The sequence below is a fragment of the Somniosus microcephalus genome, chromosome 29, assembly GCF_052327205.1.
Source record: "Somniosus microcephalus isolate GS21.2 chromosome 29, FLI_Smic_1.0, whole genome shotgun sequence".
Lineage (NCBI taxonomy): Eukaryota > Metazoa > Chordata > Chondrichthyes > Squaliformes > Somniosidae > Somniosus > Somniosus microcephalus.
The window spans coordinates 18,258,633-18,278,046 of NC_141015.1; the positions used below are offsets into that span (position 1 = coordinate 18,258,633).

The following is a 19,414-nucleotide window of genomic DNA, read 5'->3' on the forward strand; positions in this document are numbered from 1 at the left end:
CTGCACTGCAATCTTGGAGTTCTAATGAAATTGTGCACCATGAGAGCAAAGCTCAGGTCTTTGAAGAAGATCAAAATCCATGGGTTGTATTACAGATTGTTATATGCTCCTGCTCACACTCTTACATAATGTATACTCACTGGGCTATCTATCCATCTCTCCACATTCTATTGAATTCACTATTACCTGTGATTATTTTATTAGTTTAGAGTCTCAATGTCCATATGTTGAGAAGGGGTAGAATTTGTAGCAGTTATATCTGAGTATTCTACATATATTTATGTATCATGTTTTATTGGGAATCTCTACATTGGGAGTCTACTGTAAATGTACATGTAGATTATTGGAGCACAGAAGTTTTGATAGATTGCATCAAATGGTAAAATGAAGATGTCTGGTGAGTGTTGTAAATAAAACTGGTCATTTACTGTTAGTAGCCTAACATTGCTATTTGTCCATGCATCTCCAAAGGGGATGTGGTCACTGGTATGTGTATAGTTCTAGGTAGGTGTGATCTCGGTGGGTAGGAGGCACTTGTTAATGTCCTTAACTGCTCATCAGTTACTGCTTGTTTCACATGTTCTCTGTATAGTCATTGATTCAGATCCTAGCCCAGATGTATATGGAATATATTATGCAAGAGCCTCACAACACCGCTAAGATGCTAAATATGAGTGCCTTATGATGACGATCTAATTAAAACCATCTATTACTAAGGGGAGTACACAGGCTAGGACCTTAATTGAAGAAACTGGAAGACATGAGTCAAACCTCACTGTTCAATACAAAATGAAAATACTGCAAATGCTGGAAATCTGAAATAAAAACAGAAAATGCTGGAGACACTCAGCAGGTCAGGCAGCATCTGTGAAGAGAGAAACAGAGTTAACGTTTCAGGTTGATGGCCTTTCGTCAGAACTGGACAAAAGCAGGAAATGGAACAGATTTTTAAGCAAGTTTAGGGGCTAGGAAAGCGGGGAAGGAATGAAAGTACAAAAGGGAAGGTCTGTGATAGGATAGAAGGCAGGAGAATTAAAGAGACATTAAGAGATATTCAAGGCAAAAGGAGATGGTAATGGGACAGGTTAAGAAACAAAGGATGGCTCTTTTGTTTCTGAACCTGTCCCATTACCATCTCCTTTTGCCTTGAATATATCTAATGTCTCTTTAATTCTCCTGCCTTCTATCCTATCACAGACCTTCCCTTTTGTTCTTTCATCCCCTCCCCCATTTCCCAGCCCCTAAACTTGCTTAAAAATCTGTTCCATTTCCTGCTTTTGTCCAGTTCTGATGAAAGGCCATCGACCTGAAACGTTAACTCTGTTTCTCTCTTCACAGACGCTGCCTGACCTGCTGAGTGTCTCCAGCATTTTCTGTTTTTATCTCGCTGTTCAATAGTTGTCCAGTGGAGCCTGTGGTTAGATAAACCTATTGGTTAGCCCTAGACGGGCCTAAGTGACCTAACCTAACCACAAAGATATCCAGTGCAAGGACAGGATCTCCTTTCCACCTGTGCAATAACAGCCTCTTCATGTCTATTCACCCAACCTGCCTCTGTGATATTGTCTCCTGAGATCCTAAGAATGAACAAGTATAGAGAATATTTATTCTCTCCTAAGATCTGATCCAGATCACACTCATTGTTGTGAAAGGGCTAGTGGGGTGAATATTTCAGCAGGTCTTGGAAGTGAGGTGTTGTACTCTTCAAATCCTCTCCAAATATATCAGTAAGGCTAAAATTTCCAGACTCTTGTTGAGAAATTCCCCCAATTTTGCTGAACGATGTGCCTTAACTGAGAGTCTTTTTTTAACCAAACTGCCTCAGCACTTTTCATCAGACACTAATCCAATTGAAATGCTTTACGCTGCCAGAACACACACACTTAGAATTAGCATGCACATATTTAAACTACACGGAACTCACTTTGTGCCACTTTGCAAAATGTAGTCCCTGTTTATTAGTGACTGCCGATAATTTCCTGCTCGAGTTCCTTTTTGTCTAAGAAGGAGTTTGCCAGTGCTGCCATTCTGGTTAAACATGGAAGATGCACAATGGATTCAACCATTTCAAGAGAATTTAGCAAATGGAGTTGGGTGGAAATATGTTAACAAGGCAGCATGGTGGCATAGTGGTTAGCACTGTTGCCTCACAGCGCCAGGGACCCAGGTTCGAATCCGGCCTCGGGTGACTGTCTGTGTGGAGTTTGCACATTCTCCCCGTGTTTGCGTGGGTTTCCTCCGGGTGCTCCGGTTTCCTCCCACAGTCCAAAGATGTGCGGGTTAGGTTGATTGGCTATGATAAATTGACCCTTAGTGTTAGGGGGATTAAATACGTGGGGTTACGGGGATAGGGTGGGATATGTAGGGGTTACGGGGATCGGGTGGGATATGTGTCGGTGCAGGCTCGATGGGCCGAAATGGCCTCTATCTGCACTGTGGGGTTTCTGTGTGATTTCTGTGTGAAGGCTGTAAACTAACTAAACACAATCAGTTCTGATGATCTGAAGAGTGAAGTTCAAGGGTTTTCAAGTCCACAGATCATTTTCCATAGTTGCTCACAGTTCCTGTCAGCTGCCTCTGTTTGGTTCCCTTTTTATTTGTGCCCAAGTTTGGCTGTTTGGTCCCCACCATTGGCTTGTGCTGTTGACTTTTGCTGGTTTGATGTGCATCTTCTGCCCAATTCTGCCATTAGGTTTAAGTGTCAATTCTACAAGAAGAGGCAGTGCTGCATGCTTTTTGACAAAAGTACTCCCCTGTATTGCATGATGGTAAGGGATGACAACTTGTGGAGTGTTTTTGGCAGTATGCGGCAAGGATTGATGTTCTCTGCTTTGTGTACATTAGAGCAAACTATCACATTGCTGGGCTATTTAATAAACACCAACAGAATAGTCACCACCTTGTTCTAATGTATATAGTTGGCTGAATTATTATTTATCTAGTAGTGTGTAGTATGTTGAGTGATGTCTAGATTGTCCATAGAACCTCCCTGTATTCTTTGATTTTTCAGGATTCCTTCCATGGCTACAAAACCGCCCTTGTGCATCAGGTGAAAGGATAATAAGTGTCCTGGCTGGGTCAGCTAGCCTTGTATAATGGATTTTCTGTTGAAACGCTAGTGTTCTTCATGGCTTGTATCTCTTGTTTACATCTGAGGTCTTCAGATTTTTCACGCCTGTTTTTAGTCCTATTCTTAAAGGAAGGGTTCTTCTGTATAATTTAATTTAAAGATTAATCTATAAACTGATATTATATCTCTTGCGCAGAGTATGAAGAACACTGATGTTCCTTTTTTCAGTTTGCATGCTTTTTAAAAAAAACAAAGTTGTAATACTTGGTTGAACTGTTTTTTGAGACGTACTTGAAAGTTGCTTTTGCAACTAACAACACTTGAGCAGGGATTCATGCATTATGTTGCACCAATCCACTTAATGTGAGGCTTTCATTGAGTGATATTGATATTAATGGAAGCTTTTTTTGTGGGGGGGGTTCCTTTGTTTTCATTTGTCTTTCCTCCATTTTGTCTTCCCTCATTAAACTGTTCATTTAATGATTTCTAAGATAGGCAAGTGACCTGCTTGCAAGCTCTGTGTATCCTACTCTTGAGTAAATGGTAGGATAGGTAAAAGAGCTGCTTGGGTTGAATCTTGACGCTTCTCTTCGCCCCCCCCCCCTTGCCGCCCACTTTCACTTTTTCTTTTGCCGTGCGGGGGAAACACTTCCACTTCCAGTCAGCGCCTTTCCCTGGCTGACGGTTGTGAGCTCCCATTTCACAAGGTGTTCCCGGCTGATGGCATGAGGTGATCATGTTAATAAATGCGAATAACTGGCTTAATCCAGGCAACAAGAGTTCTTAAAGGGAATGGTCAGCCCAGAGCTTTATTTTGTGTTAATCCCTGCTAAGATAAGCAAAGGAATTGTTGCTTTTTGTTCAACGGTTTCAGTAAGTTGCCACCAGATTCCATGTGACATAGTCATACATTTTCAGCACATAGAAGCAAACTGATGAAAACTGACCAATGGGGTTATTGATGATGAAAATGCCTAACAATGCACTTGAAGCTTTGCACAGATAACGTAGTAATTAATGGGCGGTCCAGTGCAGTCTTCAGTGACCTCTGTGGTAAGGTCACAGTCTCGGTGATGAACAGTTGTTCATGGCGCGATTCATCTTGAGGTTGTGACTGTACATCAAACTATGCATTAAGGTACGGGGCAGCATTGGAAACCCTTAAATAAGTCATTATACCCAACCGAGTGCTTTTCAAAGATTCATTCAGGGAGCCTGGGTGTAGATTATATTAAAGTGCTCTCTGGTACCAATAAAGAGGGGGCTGTGACTGAGAGCATTAAAATGTTGAAGCTTTGCTGTGTTGACGTTATCATGCAAAAAGCAATAATGCTGTTACTGAGCTTGATGTAACGCCATTGAAGTGATTGTAGACTTGCAGTAAAAAAAAAAGCATCTTTATCAACAGTATGACACACGAGACCTCTTTGCATATACACAATCTCACGTTATTTACTTTTAATAGGGTTCCTGGATGGATGGAATGATCCTCCAAAAATGCGGGCAGGGCAACGAAAGAAAATGGTAAGTTGTGCATACTTGCTAATCATACAACCTGGGTTTTATTGCAGTTGTGATGAACTTGCATTATGTGCCATATTATCTCAAATGGAACTGCTCCATTTCCTGGTAGTGGGGGGGGGGGGGGCAAAGGCATATGGGAAAGAAGCAGTTTAAGGAGCGAAAATAACTGGGAAATTTTCTCATTTTGATCTCTTCACTTTTCAATTTCCTCCACTATATTGATATCCAGGCAGCATTCACTGCCTGAACAGAGAGGCCGATTGACTTGCTCGTCTTCCTTGCCTAGGTCATGCTTGAGATGCGCACAAGAGCGCCACCTTCTGTTTTTTCACCCCAAAGCTGTATTGCCAAAAAAGTGATACTTCTCATCTGGTTGACTGATGTATATTCAAATTTGAATTGCTAATACATTTTTTGACACATGATGATTTTCCTTCAGATTTTCCTAATTTGCAAATCTTCCAGCATCAGCAGTGTTATATGAAGCACAAAGTTAAAAGCAACCATGGGGGGAGGGGGGAGTTGATGTGATATCACCATTTTAAGCCTCAAAATAATATCTTATTTCCACAAATATTTGCAAAGTGGGAATGAGAGCAGGGTTTTTGTTGTGCTGGTCCTGTTGTCTTAGTTTTAAACCTGTGCTAACTAAAGTTAGGGATTTTTGCAGCTTGTTATTAATGATAATTGCATGACAAAATTTGGACATATAGCTATTAAAAGAAAACTAGTTGATAAAACTATTTTAGAAGATTGCTTGCAAATTGTCGCATTCACGTAAATGGTGCTTCTGTGTCTCTTTGCATCCCCGTCATGTTGCTGCATCTCTGTAATATCATTGCTTCGTTCTACCTTTTAAAAAAAAAAAAAAAAATCTAGTCTTTTGCATATTCATCCTTTATGCGGGTCTTTGAAATTACATGAAAAGTCGACCTTTGCTCTTGGAAAGTTGACATGCCATCATTTAATATCTTCCAAGTCTCCCAATGTATCTAGGAGAGCCCAAGATCATCTGTGCCAACTACTGACTGAACTGTACATTGCCCTGTCTGAGCATTGTCATTTTATATTTATTACCACTATACTGCCTAACGATGGGATATCATATCCACTGCATCTGTATGGGAACTAAATCTCGTTATGAATGTTTGATGCGCCCTATTTTTTTTTTGAGAAGCCAATTAAGAGTCCAATGTGTGTAGTGCACGCAACCCCAAAGCTGAAAAAAGTAAGAGAGAAACTGAGCTCTTCAGGATGCATAGAAACATAGAAGATAGGAGCAGGAGTAGGCCATTCGGCCCCTCGAGCCTGTTCCGCCATTTAATGAGATCATGGCTGATCATCCAAATTCAGTACCCTGTCCCTGCTTTCTCCCCATATCCCTTGATCCCTTTAGCCTTAAGAAATATATCGAACTCCTTCATGAATATATTTAATGAATTGGCCTCTACTGCCTTCTGTGGTAGAGAATTCCACAGGTTCACCACTCTCTGGGTGAAGAAATTCCTCCTCATCTCTGTCCTAAATGGCTTACCCCTTATCTTTAGACTGTGACCCCTGGTTCTGGACTCCCCCGCCATCGGGAACATCCTTCCTGCATCTAGTCTGTCTAGTCCTGTTAGAATTTTATAAGTTTCAATGAGATCCCCTCTCATTCTTCTAAACTCCAGCCAGTATAAGCCCAATCGACCCAATCTCTCCTCATACGTCATTCCTGCCATCCCAGGTATCAGTCTGGTGAATCTTCGCTGCACTCCCTCTATGGCAAGAACATCCTTCCTCAGATAAAGCGACCAAAACTGCACACAATACTCAAGGTGTGGTCTCACCAAGGCCCTGTACAACTGCAGCAAGACATCCTTGTTCCTGTACTTGAATCCTCTCGCTACGAAGGCCAACATACCATTTGCCTTCTTAACTGCCTGCGGTACCTGCATGCTTACCTTCAGCGACTGGTGCACAAGGACACCCAGGTCTCGTTGCACTTCCCCTTCTCCCAATCTATTGCCGTTCAGATAATAATCTGCCTTCCTGTTTTTGCCACCAAAGTGGATAACCTCGCATTTATCCACATTATACTGCATCTGCCCAATCACCCAATCTGTCCAAATCATACTGGAGTTTCTCGGCATCCGCCTCACAGTCAGTAAAGAAAGAAAAAAGCTTGCATTTATACAGTGTCTTTAATGTCCTCAGGATGTCCCAAAGTGTTTGGCATCCAATGGCATGCTTTTGAAGTGTAGTCACTGTTGTAATGTAGGCAAATGCAGCTGCCAATTTCTGCACAGCCCGGTCTTTACGGACAGCAATGAGCTAAATGACCAGATAATCTGTAGTAGCAGTGTTGGTTGAGGGATAAATGTTGGCTAGAACACCAGGAGACCGCCCCTGCTTTTTGAATAGGGCCCTGGACTCTCTTACGCCAACCTGAGGGAGCAGATGGGGCCTGAAGCGCAACGCTTCATTTGAAAAACGGCACCTACAGCAGTGCAGCACTCCCTCAGTATTGCACTGATGTGTCGGTCAGATTATGTAGTCAAGTCTCAAGTGGGGCTTGTACCCATGACCTTCTGACTTGGAGCCAAGAGTGCTACCCCTGAGCCAAGGCTGACAAAGCATTCCGAACGTTCACGGTCACGGCCACTGATTTGCTGTTTTCGTGAAAGACTGAAGTTGTAAAACTCCATGTAGTAGAAACTGGTTACCGTAAACCAATGTACCGAATTCTAAATGGATGGAACTGCAGTACACGATTCCCAAAACGTGAGTAAAAATTCCCAGAATCCCTTTGTTTAAAAATGGAACTAAATTTATTCAGTCACTAAAATAGTGGCCCTGCGTGTGATTTACTTAAACATCCTGTAACTTGTCGTTTTTAAATGCTTGTTCGTCACATGGGAAATTTAAACATGTAGAAAACTATGAATGAGGAAGTGTGAACATTTGCAGAGACTACTGGAAATTATGAGAGTTGTGAATATTAGCAGTGCTGCAGTAATGATAATGTGATGCTGTGCTTGGATTTTAAAAGCCAAAGAATTTTTGGAGGAAGGAATGATTCAACATGATGAGGAGTTCCAAAAATTTGAGGTATTGAGAAAGGATGAGTTTGCGTCGAAGACTGCATTTTAAAATTCTTTCTCAAGATGTGGGTGTCGCTGGCAAGGCCGGCATTTATTGCCCATCCCTAGTTGCCTTGTGTGATCTGAAGGAATTTGAGAAATGAGTGGAATTAGCAGCAAAAAGAGTGATTGTTTTTGGATGATTGAAGGAAGTTATTTAAATAACGGAGCGAAAGAACAAAGCATTGGGGATCCCTCAAATTAATGGGGGGAAAAGAGCTAGAGAATGTGTCATTCACTGCAGAATAGAGCTGTTTTGAGAGGAAACTAGACAGCCTTGAGCTTTGGAAGGAGGGCATATGATACCTTGTTTGCAATTAAACAGTGCCATGTGTAAAGCTATACATAGGAGCTAACCTCAACAAATTGGGTGCAAATGGCACCTTTCTGTTTGAATCTCTAAAGCCTTTTTAATTCATCCTCTCGCTGTGAACTTCGCTGGTAGGGCCAGCATTTATTGCCCATCTCTGCTTGCCCTGAGAATTGCCCTGAATACAACCGAGTGGCTTGCTAGTACATTTCAGAGAGCAGTTAAGAGTCACCCATATTGATGTGGGACTCGAGTCACGGTAAGGACAGTAGATTTCCTTTCCTAAAGGGCATTAGTGAACCAGTTAGGCTTTTACAATCAAACAACTTTGTGATCACTTTTTACCGATGCCAGCTTTTTATTTCCAGATTTTTAAAAAACTGAATTTAACTTCTCAAACTGCCATTGTGAGATTTGAACTCGTATTCTCCAGATTATTATTCCGTGCCTCTGGATTACTAGTTCAGTAACATAACCACTAAGCTACCGTACCCTAGAACCTGTGTTAGCCATTGACGTCTAAACTACGCCCATACCAGAAAATCGAGGCTATGAAGTTTAAATCCACATTCCCATTAATTTGTACACGTCTCAAGCTGTGGATGCTAATGGATGTGGAATTTTGAGTAACTGTGATTGGGGCTTGGGGTGGGGGGGGGAGGCGGGGATGAGATCAGAACACCAAATGCTTTTGTGGGCAAGAGGATTTGAGCAACTGATGCTTCCTTGGGGATCTGAGTAAACTACAAATGTTATTTGAAAGTCTTTGAAGCTTCCAGTTTGTTTTGATTGGATTTTATTGTCAAGTATATCTACTTCATTGGGTGAAAGAATCAAGGGAATGATCCAAGGAAGGGATTATAGGTGGTGCAGGAAAAGGGCTGGTCATGTGAAACTTGGGCTGTTCGTTTGTACTGCAGTATAATGCCAGTCAAAGTAGGAGGTATCTTTTTTTTTAATGTCAGCAGTAATCCCCTACCCTAATCCCTCCTCCTCCTTTTCTCCCAGCAGATAGTACAAGAGCAAAATGAAGCTATCTTACTCAAATAAAAACAAACAAAGTTGCAAACCTGAATTGATCAGGACCACTTTCAAGTGCTGGTTGAATTCATACAAAGTTAAACTGTATTTGGAGAGGCACTAATGAAGCAGCGAGTGTTTGTTAGCCCTGCTTGAAATTATTTAGCTGTTTTGAAGGAGAAAGATGTCATCCGTTTTACTGTGACTGTAATTGCTTTCCTTCAGTGGATTTTACAGTTCAGCTGAGTGACCTCTTGTGGCCATGATGAGCTTAGAGGGTTAATCTGAAAATCCTTTTAGCTGTGGATTCATGGAACCATTAACTGCAATTTCAGTTTGTGGTGATGTCTCTCCACAGTGCCTGTAGTTCAGTCAGCCTGTGTCACTTATAGTTACTATCAGTTGTGTTAACATTGTGCCTGTGATGTTAACCCTTCAAATAGCACATTTTGCATTGGTAGGAACATAGTCAAGGAGCAGAATAACTCGAATGTGACCATGGAAAGTGAAGATCTCATTAATCCTTGAAGTTGATGTTATTCTGATGGATATGATACACAAACAAGGGCTCAAATAAGGTACAGGGTCAAGAGCAGAGGAAAGTACAGGAAAAGACTCCACATCCCATCCCGCCAGCCATGAAAATGAGTGCCCTTCATTTGCCCACTCCCTCACATCTGTCCCGTTCTCCATTAGGTTTATCCACATTATCTGCCTTCCGAGGCAAGAAGAAATCTTTGGAACCTTTTTCAGGTTGTTTTCGGTCAACCGTTGATCTGCAACATCAATGTAATCTAGCTGAAAAGTAGCAGTGGTATTCTTTCTACTGCATGTGAAACCAAATCAGAGTAAAGCTACCAATTTGATGTAATTTCATTGTTATTGTACAGTTCTGTACAGAAGAACTTATTTTGAAAACAACAACTTGCATTTATATAGCGCCTTTATAGGAGCGTTAACAAACAAAATTTGACACCGAGCCACATAGAGATATTGGGACAGGTGACCAAAAGCTTGGTCAAAGAGGTAGGTTTTAAGGATTGTCTTCAAGGAGGACAGAGAGGTGGAGAGGCCGAGATGTTTAGGGAGGGAATTCCAGAGCTTGGTGCCCAGGCGGCTGAAGGCAGGGCCGCCAATGGTTGGATGCGCAAGAGGCCAGAATTGGATTAACGCAGAGTCCTCGGGAACTCCTTACACTGCCCTGATAACCGATGCTTGGCTACTTTAGTTGGCAGACTGCTGAGCACTTTTCTGTGCTGTTGCTTCTCGGTAGTTGTTATTCTTCTGCCGACGATATAACTTTGTTTTTCAAATCAGTTGCAATTTTTTCCCCTTTTTGGGTGAACTTTGTGGTTAATGAAGTGAAGGATGTTGGCACTGGAAATGGAACATTTTTCCCACCTAGTGTCATGTCCCAGGTCAGCTAAAGCTGCCTTTACTCTGACCTAACAGCGCGTCTTAAGTCCCACTTCAGAAAGTCTTACTTGTGGAGTGAGCGATGCCACTTTTGTTTGCTATTTTTATTCTAGTTTCACGGTATATCGGATACCTTGTGTCAAATTTTAAGGTATATTCTCCTACTTTGAGTGCCAGGATGTAATGTCTCAGATTGTAAGTTCTGTTCTTCACTGCTTACATCAAGCCTTTCCGAATTGTTGGTGTAGAACATCACAAGGAAAGTGACTAGTCTATCGTTGCACTGCTCCAAGGCACTGATAGAATTTTTAAATCCAGACGTACAGGCTCATGTGATGTCTTTGCAACAGGCTGATGCTGACACTCCTTGTGGAAGGTAGGCTGAGGTATATCCTGACTTTTTTTTTTTCCCCCCTTCAGCATCTTCACTTGTCTTACCAAGAAAGTTTGAACATCATCTGGTGCCACATTCCCTTCTCTGGTGGTCACTTTGGGAATCAGTCTCTTGCTCCTCTGTTCCCCCATGGTGTTCCTTCTGATTTGTAGACTTTCCTTGATCAGTAATTCTATTTTCATCAAGGATTTCATTCCCACAGCAGCAGTGGTTTCTGTTCCTTATGAGATCCCTGAAGAATTTTTCAGACGTAGAAAATAGAGGCCTTCTCCCACGCTTGATCTGCTCACCAAGACTTTGGCATTTGTAGTTGATAACTTCCTTCCAGGAAACTGGCTAGAAATGAACCCCATGGTACGAAGTAGAAGAAATTTGTTCTCTGGATTTTGTCCAGGTGACTTGATCTCTTATCATGAGGTACCAGATAATTCTGGAGTACCTCCACCATCTATTGACCTTTGCTTTGCAAGTAAGCTCTATTAGAGTGCATATTGCAGCTACTGTAATCTTATGTATTTCTAAGGCTCTTGGATCACTCTCACAGTTCCTGCATTGTAAAGGAGATAAGAGTATCTAATCCAAAGCGTTTTATACCTATCCTTTCTTGGGATATGAATCTCGTTTTCCATAGCTTATGGATTCTCATTTCTAATCTTTGCATTCTTGAGGTTTGAAATTCCTAAACGGAGCAATATTCTTTAAGCCTACTTTAGGCATTTGAAGAGAATTGAGTGGGTGTTTTTTTCACTTGTCACATTTTAAAGTCCAATGCCATTTTTCCAAACTATAAGAATATTTGGAACAGAAAAATCATTAGTAAATTAGCCTGTTTCTTTTTGATAGATTTATCATGCCTACCTGCCTCTCACCATATCCTTCAATCATTTCTCACTCTAGAAACGCACCTTATTATCTTGAATCCATTTATAGTGTCTGTTTCGGTGGCCTTCCCTGGTAACTTATTCCACAAGCCTCCTACCCTTTGGGTGAAAACCTGTCGCCTTCCGTTTCCCTACTCCTCATTTGTGAATTTTTAACTTAATCTACCTGACCTGAAAATGGAGGCTGCAGTCGAATAACAACAGCTGCCTTCTGGGGGTGGGGGGGGGGCGGGGGGGGGCGGTAGTGGAGCTGAGCTAGAAATTGCTCGCTCTTTCCTTTTGTGAACTGCAAGTGATACCACCAAGTGGACAACTTCAAAAAGGGCATTTTGCTTTTTGTGGGCTAGGAGAAGGATTTTATATAGTAATACTGGCGAAAATATTTAGTGCACTTACATGGATTACTACAATATAGTTCAAAGAGCAAGAGATTTTTTTTTTTATGAAATCGTCTGAGTTGTAGAGGGATTATAAGATTTATAGAAAGAGCAGAAACTTCACCGCTGTCACATATGATTAATTAATGCCAGTTGCACAGTAGTGCAATATTCTATCTTTGTAAGAGAGAAGAATTTGCTACCTCTGGACTCGACTATTCCAATGCTCTCCTGGCCGGCCACCCACCTTGCACCTTCTGTAAACATGAGCTCATCCAAAATTGTGCTGCCCTTATCGTAACTCGCGACAAGTTCCCTTCACCATCACCCCTGTGCCCACTGACCTACATTGGCTCCCAGTCTGGCAGATCCCTCCATGGCCTCGCCCCCCTCCCTATCTCTGTAACCTCCTCCAGCCCTGCACTCCTCCAATTCTGGCATCTTGCGCATCCCCGATTTTAATCGCCCTGCCATTGGCGGCCGTGCCTTCAGCTGCCTCAGCCCTAAACTCTGGAATTCCCTCCCTAAACCTCTCCGCCTCTCTCTCCTTTAAGATGCACCTTAAAACCTACCTCTTTAACCAAGCTTTTCGTCACCTGCCCTAATATCTCCTATGTGGATCGATGTCAAATTTTTTTGATTATGCTCCTGTTAAGTGACTTGGGACGTTTTACTGCGTTTTAGGCGCTATATAACTGCAAGTTGTTGTTGAAATTGGCAGAACAGTTGAATCTTTAATTCCTTTTTTTGTTGCTATTGACCGTGCTTATTGTGTAAATGCAATTCCGGGAGTCGTTGCTATACTGCATTTCTCTGTGCTGGTGGCGGGGTTGGCAGTCATCCAGCTTTAGACTGGGCAGTCTGAACTTTTGTTTTGAGTAAACTGTCAGGAAATTTGCAGGATGCAAGCCAGAAACCAAAAGTCTGTTTTTAAAATAAGACTGTTTATCCATTTATTTTTCCATGTCTCATGATGTGGAGGCATAAATGATTTAGGTTGTTAGGGTTTTCAAATCATTTTTCCATCAGCGACACAAACCTCAGAGTTCGAGCCATGATCCCATTCTTGCTTTAAACAGACTCCTGTTCCTTTTTGGGCCTGCAAAAGATGCCAACCCTAGCTAGCGCCGCTGTCTCCATAGGAACTGAGACCCACCTAAGGAGCTGGCGTTCACTGGCCCTCCAGAGACTCGAAGGGCCATATGTCCTGGCCATGATGGGCTGAGTGCTTCAGCCTGTCCATGCAGTCCAGCAATGCGGTTCTCCAATTGCTGATCTGTATGAACTGTTTCCAGGTGTCTTTAAGAAGCCTGTACTATAACTGCAGTGTAACATCATGCTGAGGTGACGACACAAGTCGATGTGCTTTTAACATCTTTCATGGGTTTCATTATGCTTGGAACACTATATTTCACAGCTGTTGTGTCAGCCATGGCTCAGTTGGTAGCACCCTCTCCTCAGGAGGTCGTGGGTTCCAGCCCCACTCCAGAAACCCGAGCACAAAAATCTAGGCTGACACTCCAGTGCAGTGCTGAGGGAGTGCTGCACTGTCGGAGGTGCTGCCTTTCTGATGAGACATTAAACCGAGGCCCCGTCTGCTCTCTCAGGTGGGCATAAAAGATCCTATTTCAAAGAAGAGCAGGGGAGTTATCCCCAATATTTATCCCTCAATCAACATCACTAAAACAGATTCTCTGGTCATTGTCACATTGCTGTTTGTGGGAGCTTGCTGTGTGCAAATTGGCAGCAGCGTTTCCCACATTACAACAGTGACTACACTGCAAAAAGTACTTCATTGGCTGTAAAGCGCTTTGGGACATCCGGTGGTCGTGAAAGGCGCTGTAGAAATGCAAGTCTTTTTCTTTCTGATTGTTTTGATGGGAAAACTGCGATTGTTGGAGATCAGTGGGAGAGTGGGTATTCCTTTAAAATGCTTATTACTGTACAGACTTTTTCTGAATTTTCAAATATAAAAAAGAAAATCACGATTTCCCTTCATAACTGATCTATGTCATGACTCTGTGAAGGTTCCTTATTTTGCCACCTATTCTTCTGCATAAAATTCAATTTTTCTTTAAACCTGCAATGTACCAAAAAAGGAAAATTCCCATGCAGTGTCTGCATTCAGTTTTGTACATTAATGAAGCGTGTGCTGATATCCCAAACCGTTGCAAAAGATTTGAGATGTGGTTAGGATCTATAAACAGTGTTAAATTATATAGCAGATAAAACACATTTTTCCCAATCAGTGTTTGTTCTGAGTTCTCAATCAAACGTACTTACTCTAGTCGACAATCCATATTGCCAGTTTTTGCAGTCACTGTTCTATAGAAGGTTTAGAAGTGATTTGGTTGTCATTTCTGAGCATTAACTGTCCTGCAGCCCTGTTGATCATTGGATGTGATCTTTTACGTGACTGCCATGTGATTCAGTAAGTACTTGTATAAACCAATATACAAAGGTGAAAGATACATCACAGGAAAGGGGGCTACTCTTCACACACACCACTAGATGGAGTGTGTGCTCATTTTTGAATAAAGGGATTTAGCATGCACCCAGTATCCACTGTGTAGCCTAGGACAATGGAATGTTACGTAGCCCAATTAGTATGCTATATTCTAGAACTAAGGAGAGAATTGCCCTTACATTGGATGAGTTGTGGTCTGTTTTAACTGGGAATAGCCCTCTGTGTCAGGCTATCCACGGAAATTGTATTGATTTTGTACCATTAGTTAGTGGGCCAGTATGTTTGTGTAGAATGATCAGTATCCTGACCTTTTTGCGTTCCTTTCTGATCTATTCTCTCGATACAGTTGGAGGCCTTTTGTGTTGGCGGCTATTTTTATAACGTGCTCTTTATAATCTTACAGCTACCTGACAACTACACCCCTCCGGCTCCCATTACTGCTCCCGTTGTGAATTTCCCTGCAGATACCCAGCAGCTCCAGCCCCAGGGCTTCACTTCTCAGGAAACCAGTCAAGGACCTCCAGGCGCACCAAAAGAGGCCAACTTTCAGGTCTGCTCTTTGCCAATCAGAGCTTGGAGCTTTTATGACTCGTTCCTGCCGAGATTGTGCTTGTGACATAATTTAATGTAATCGGTAACGCTGGAGGAGAGAGTGCAGTGTTATGCCCTGTCGCAGTCTCTCATTGTGAAGAATTTATACTGGCAAAGAATGTAAATACTATATCCTGCTACATTTGCAGAGCTTGCAAAAGAAATCTAGAGCTGGAATGTCATTGCTATGTTTTTTTAATTAGGATTGTATAATACAAAAGGAAAAAAAAAATGAACAATTAAGCGTGCGTGGCCAAAAAAAACCATTGCAGCAATATATAATGTACTAGCAGATCTCCCCTAGCGCTGCTTACAGTAAGTTGGAGCACACGCTGCTTTATAACAACAGCAGCCATCTACTGTGAAACAATAAACATTATATAATGTAGATCAGAGGTTCCCAAACTGAGGGTTATCGTGGGGAGCATGAGGACACATAGGTTTTGTCCATCAATTCCTGATTTTACCCGGACGACCAAAGTCGTCGCCTTTGGCCCTCGCCACCATTCCATCCCCTTCCCCGGCCATTATCTCCGGTTGAATCAGACAGATTGCAACCTCTGTGTCCTATTGGACTCTGAGCTGAGCTTCCGACCACATATCCTCTCCATCTTAAAGACCGCTTACTTGCACCTCCATGACATCACCCATCTCAGCTTCTGCCTCAGTCTATTTGCTGCTGAAACCCTCATCTATGCCTTGGTCACCTCCAAACTCGACACTTCCAATGCTCTCCTAGATGGCCGCCAATCCTCCAACATTTTTCTTTATTCGTTCATGGGATGTGGGCGTCATTGGCAAGGCCAGCATTTATTGCCTGCCTTTTGTGGCGACTTTGTCCATAAACTTCAGCTCATCTAAAGCTTTGCTGCCCATAGCCTATCCAACTCCAAGCCTCACTTGTCTATCACTCTTCTGCTACATTGGCTCCCAGTTCCCCAATACCTCAAATTTAAAATTCTCACCGTGTTTAAATCCCTTCATGGCCTCACCTCCCTCTATCTCTGTAATCTCCTCCAATCCTACAGCCCTCATATATCTCTGCGTTCCTGCAACTTTGGCCTCTTCTGCATCCACCACACCCTTCGCCCCACCATTGGTGGCTGTGCCTTGAGTCGTCTTGGCCCCACACTCTGGAATTCCCTCCCTAAACCCCTCTGCCTCTCCATGTCCCTCTCCTCCTTTGACCTTCCTTAAAACCCACCGCTTTGGCCAAGCTTTTAGTCACCCCATCTAATATCTCCTTTTTGCCTCGGCTATGGACATACTAGATACAAAACCATTTTAATTACATAGATACTGGGAAGAGGAAGATCCATTTGCAGATGCAATAGCATCACTGCTATCCATACAATGTCATATGTATACAGATTAAAAAGGGTAGCATATGGTTGCATGAATTACATGGATGTTTATTCTGTAAATTGCCTCCTGATCGGACATGTTGTAGATCCAGCACCACCCCTGGTGAAACCGGGCAAGAGGCGGTGGCAGGCAGTCTGTTATCTGTGGCTCATCTCCCAAGTAGAGTTGGTAAACTGGAAAAGAGGAGACAATGGGAGGTAGGGAGGCAGAGAGAATTGAATAGGTTCTCCAAATTTGGTCACTGGCCTAGGGAGGTGGAGGGATCACTAGCCTTTGGGAGGAGGGGCAAAGAAAAGGATCCTCTTTCTCACAATGACATTTTGTCTCCTATTAGCGTGGGCTCCTTTAATTCAGTCATGGGAATAGTTGGACCAGAGCATGCAGTTTTAATTCAGTCCCCATTTTAAAGCAGATAAATTCAGGGTGGCAAGCTCCCTTCCCTGATATTAATGTATCAGTTATCTAGTGCCAACCCATAAATTACCAAATTTAGTGAATTGGCAATGGTGGGATTTGAACTCTCAACCCCCTAAAGTGCTGGTCAAGCACCATAACCACGAGGCTCCCACACCCATATGGGTGTAGGAATTTTTTAAATGGGACAAAATTGACACCAGCATGACAACTGGAGGGAAGATTTTGCAGACATAAAGTGTGTATAGATGTAAGATTTTTTAACATATATATCACGCTTCCATTAGTGCCATCTTTTAGCTAACTTTTATAATGTGGGTATAAAACTTCTGCACCTACTCCAGACAGAATAGCAAGTTTGTGTACTTTTCCAGCAACTTTACTATGTGAATTTCGCACTTGGGTGTACGTTGGCCCATGTGGATGTCTGCTGAGCTGAGTACTGGTGTACATGGCTTTGCACTGGGCTGCAGTTTGGTGTAGGATACATTGTGCTGTTGCATATGCTATATTGTGCCTTCCCTTTGGTTCTGTCTGTTCAAAGATGGGTAACCTACACAGTATTTCGCTATATTTTTTTTATCATTGTCATTTCCAGCCACTGCAGCAGCTGCCCACCGAGAAGATTGTGAAAAAGCAAATCCCAGAAGAGCACATGGTGTTGAAGACGACCTTTGATGGGCTGGTACAACGATGCCTTTTAGCTGCTGGTGACCCTGTATGTCCCTGCTTAACAATAATCCTGCCATTTGAAATAAGTAGATTACCTATACATGTGTTTGTTTTATGCACGTGTGTTTGTTATATATAATGGTATATATGTGAGTTATAATGGTGTGTGTGTGTGTTATATAATGGTATGTGTGTATGATGGGGAAAGCGCTAACTGCTCGACCCATGAAGTTGGAGTGAAATTACTATGGAACAATGGGTGTTTAAGATGGTGGAACTAGGTTATCGCTTTACTTCCAGTTAAGATGCTCAAAGTTTGACAGGTTACGTTAGCCCTTGTGGATGTCCAGAGTTGAAAAACCATTGCAGGGTTCCTCAATGTACCATAGGAAACAAATCTCAGGATTAAGAACACAAAGGCTTGTATTCTCTTTACATTCGCCTCCCCCCCCCCCCCCCCAAAAAAAAAATTCAGGAAAGCTTTTTCCACCCTAGATTTCTGCTGTCTATTTAATCGCCAAAGAATAAAAGCTTTCAAATTTATTACATTCCCTCAAATAATTCGCACCATTCTCACAGGGAGCTGGTCGGCAAGGATATGGCACAACAGAAGACAGTTCTAATGTTCCATGCAGCTGCAGCAATGCTCCTATATCAGGTACTTTTCAGCCTCGGGGCAGTGTGTTTACAAAGTGCCCGGCCCACCTGATACTTCCATGTCTCTGTGCCTTTTTTTTTTAATGTGGATTATTGACTCCTGAGAAGACCTACCCTAATGCAAGTACTATAGTAGGCACCATGTTCTCTGCTCTGCAGCACTTGAGGGTTGTGGCAAGCAGAAGAGAATTGCAACTAGAACTATCTTATAACATCACGTGCCAAGGGACCAGGTTCCAGAGCAGTTGGAGTTCAATGTCTCTACCATTGGATTCATTTTGAGTGTCGAAGCGAAACTGAGAAATCACACCTGTGAATTCACGGTCAAATAAGAACAGACAAGGACAAGACCAGATCATTTATCCCAGTGAAGCGTGCCCGTCTAGCACCCTAATGCTCGCTGCAAATTCCTGCAAGCATAATTATCTTGTACGCAAGGCTTTTTCTGAGCCCCAAAGGAGGTCATATATAGTTTCAGAAGTATGAATTTTCTACAAATTGTTCATTTCAAATGCTGATATTAAAATGGTCTGTGGTGCAATGTGTTTATTTTATATGGTAATCGCTGAATAAAGAAATATTTATTCCAAATGTTGGTGCGCAGGCCTTGCTGCAGCCCTCAAATGGTCAGTGTGTACTGAAGCTTCCCCCTCCTGGGTGGTAAGGTGCTCCACTGCTCAAATTGGATTTAGTGCTGAACAATCTGACTCACGATTGGAGCCCAGTACTTTATCCGGATTATTTCCAGAAAGCACACTCGACGTTAGTGTTTCACTGGGGATTTTCTTCATCTGGAGGATCATTTTATCGGACGCAGATTCCAATTAGGGTTTAGTGTGTTCAGATGAAGTAGATCAACTATTTTGCCATCACGTTCCTTTTACTGGCGGGCCAGTGTAGAAAATGGCTAGACTTCATTTGTGCACACCTCGCTCTTGACCTGTTGACATTTATATCTTGGTAGCTGGCAAAATAGTCAGTAGAATTGAAGCCAGCTGGAGGCTGAGTGCTCTGTGCTCATATTGAAGCATTATCTACTTGCATAGTAGTAGAGACATTTTATTAAACCTTTGATGGGGCGACTAAGTCATTGCTATAATTGCAGTATTAACATGGAGGAGCTATTCCTGGCCG

At 42.4% G+C, this 19,414-nt stretch overlaps 1 protein-coding gene across 5 annotated transcripts in view; it reads left to right on the forward strand.

Moving 5' to 3' along the window:
• The window catches only part of sec31b (SEC31 homolog B, COPII coat complex component), a 106,968-nt gene that overhangs the window by 79,195 nt on the left and 8,359 nt on the right, over positions 1 to 19,414 (forward strand). For 4 of the 5 annotated variants that reach the window (XM_085970302.1, XM_085970305.1, XM_085970307.1 and 1 more), the window contains 4 exons: positions 3,011 to 3,049; positions 4,536 to 4,594; positions 14,985 to 15,131; positions 17,550 to 17,669. In XM_085970302.1, coding sequence (XP_085826428.1) covers positions 3,011 to 3,049; positions 4,536 to 4,594; positions 14,985 to 15,131; positions 17,550 to 17,669 — 365 coding nt within the window. The remainder of the gene's footprint in view (positions 1 to 3,010; positions 3,050 to 4,535; positions 4,595 to 14,984; positions 15,132 to 17,549; positions 17,670 to 19,414) is intronic. The other variant, XM_085970304.1, reaches the window with a different exon arrangement.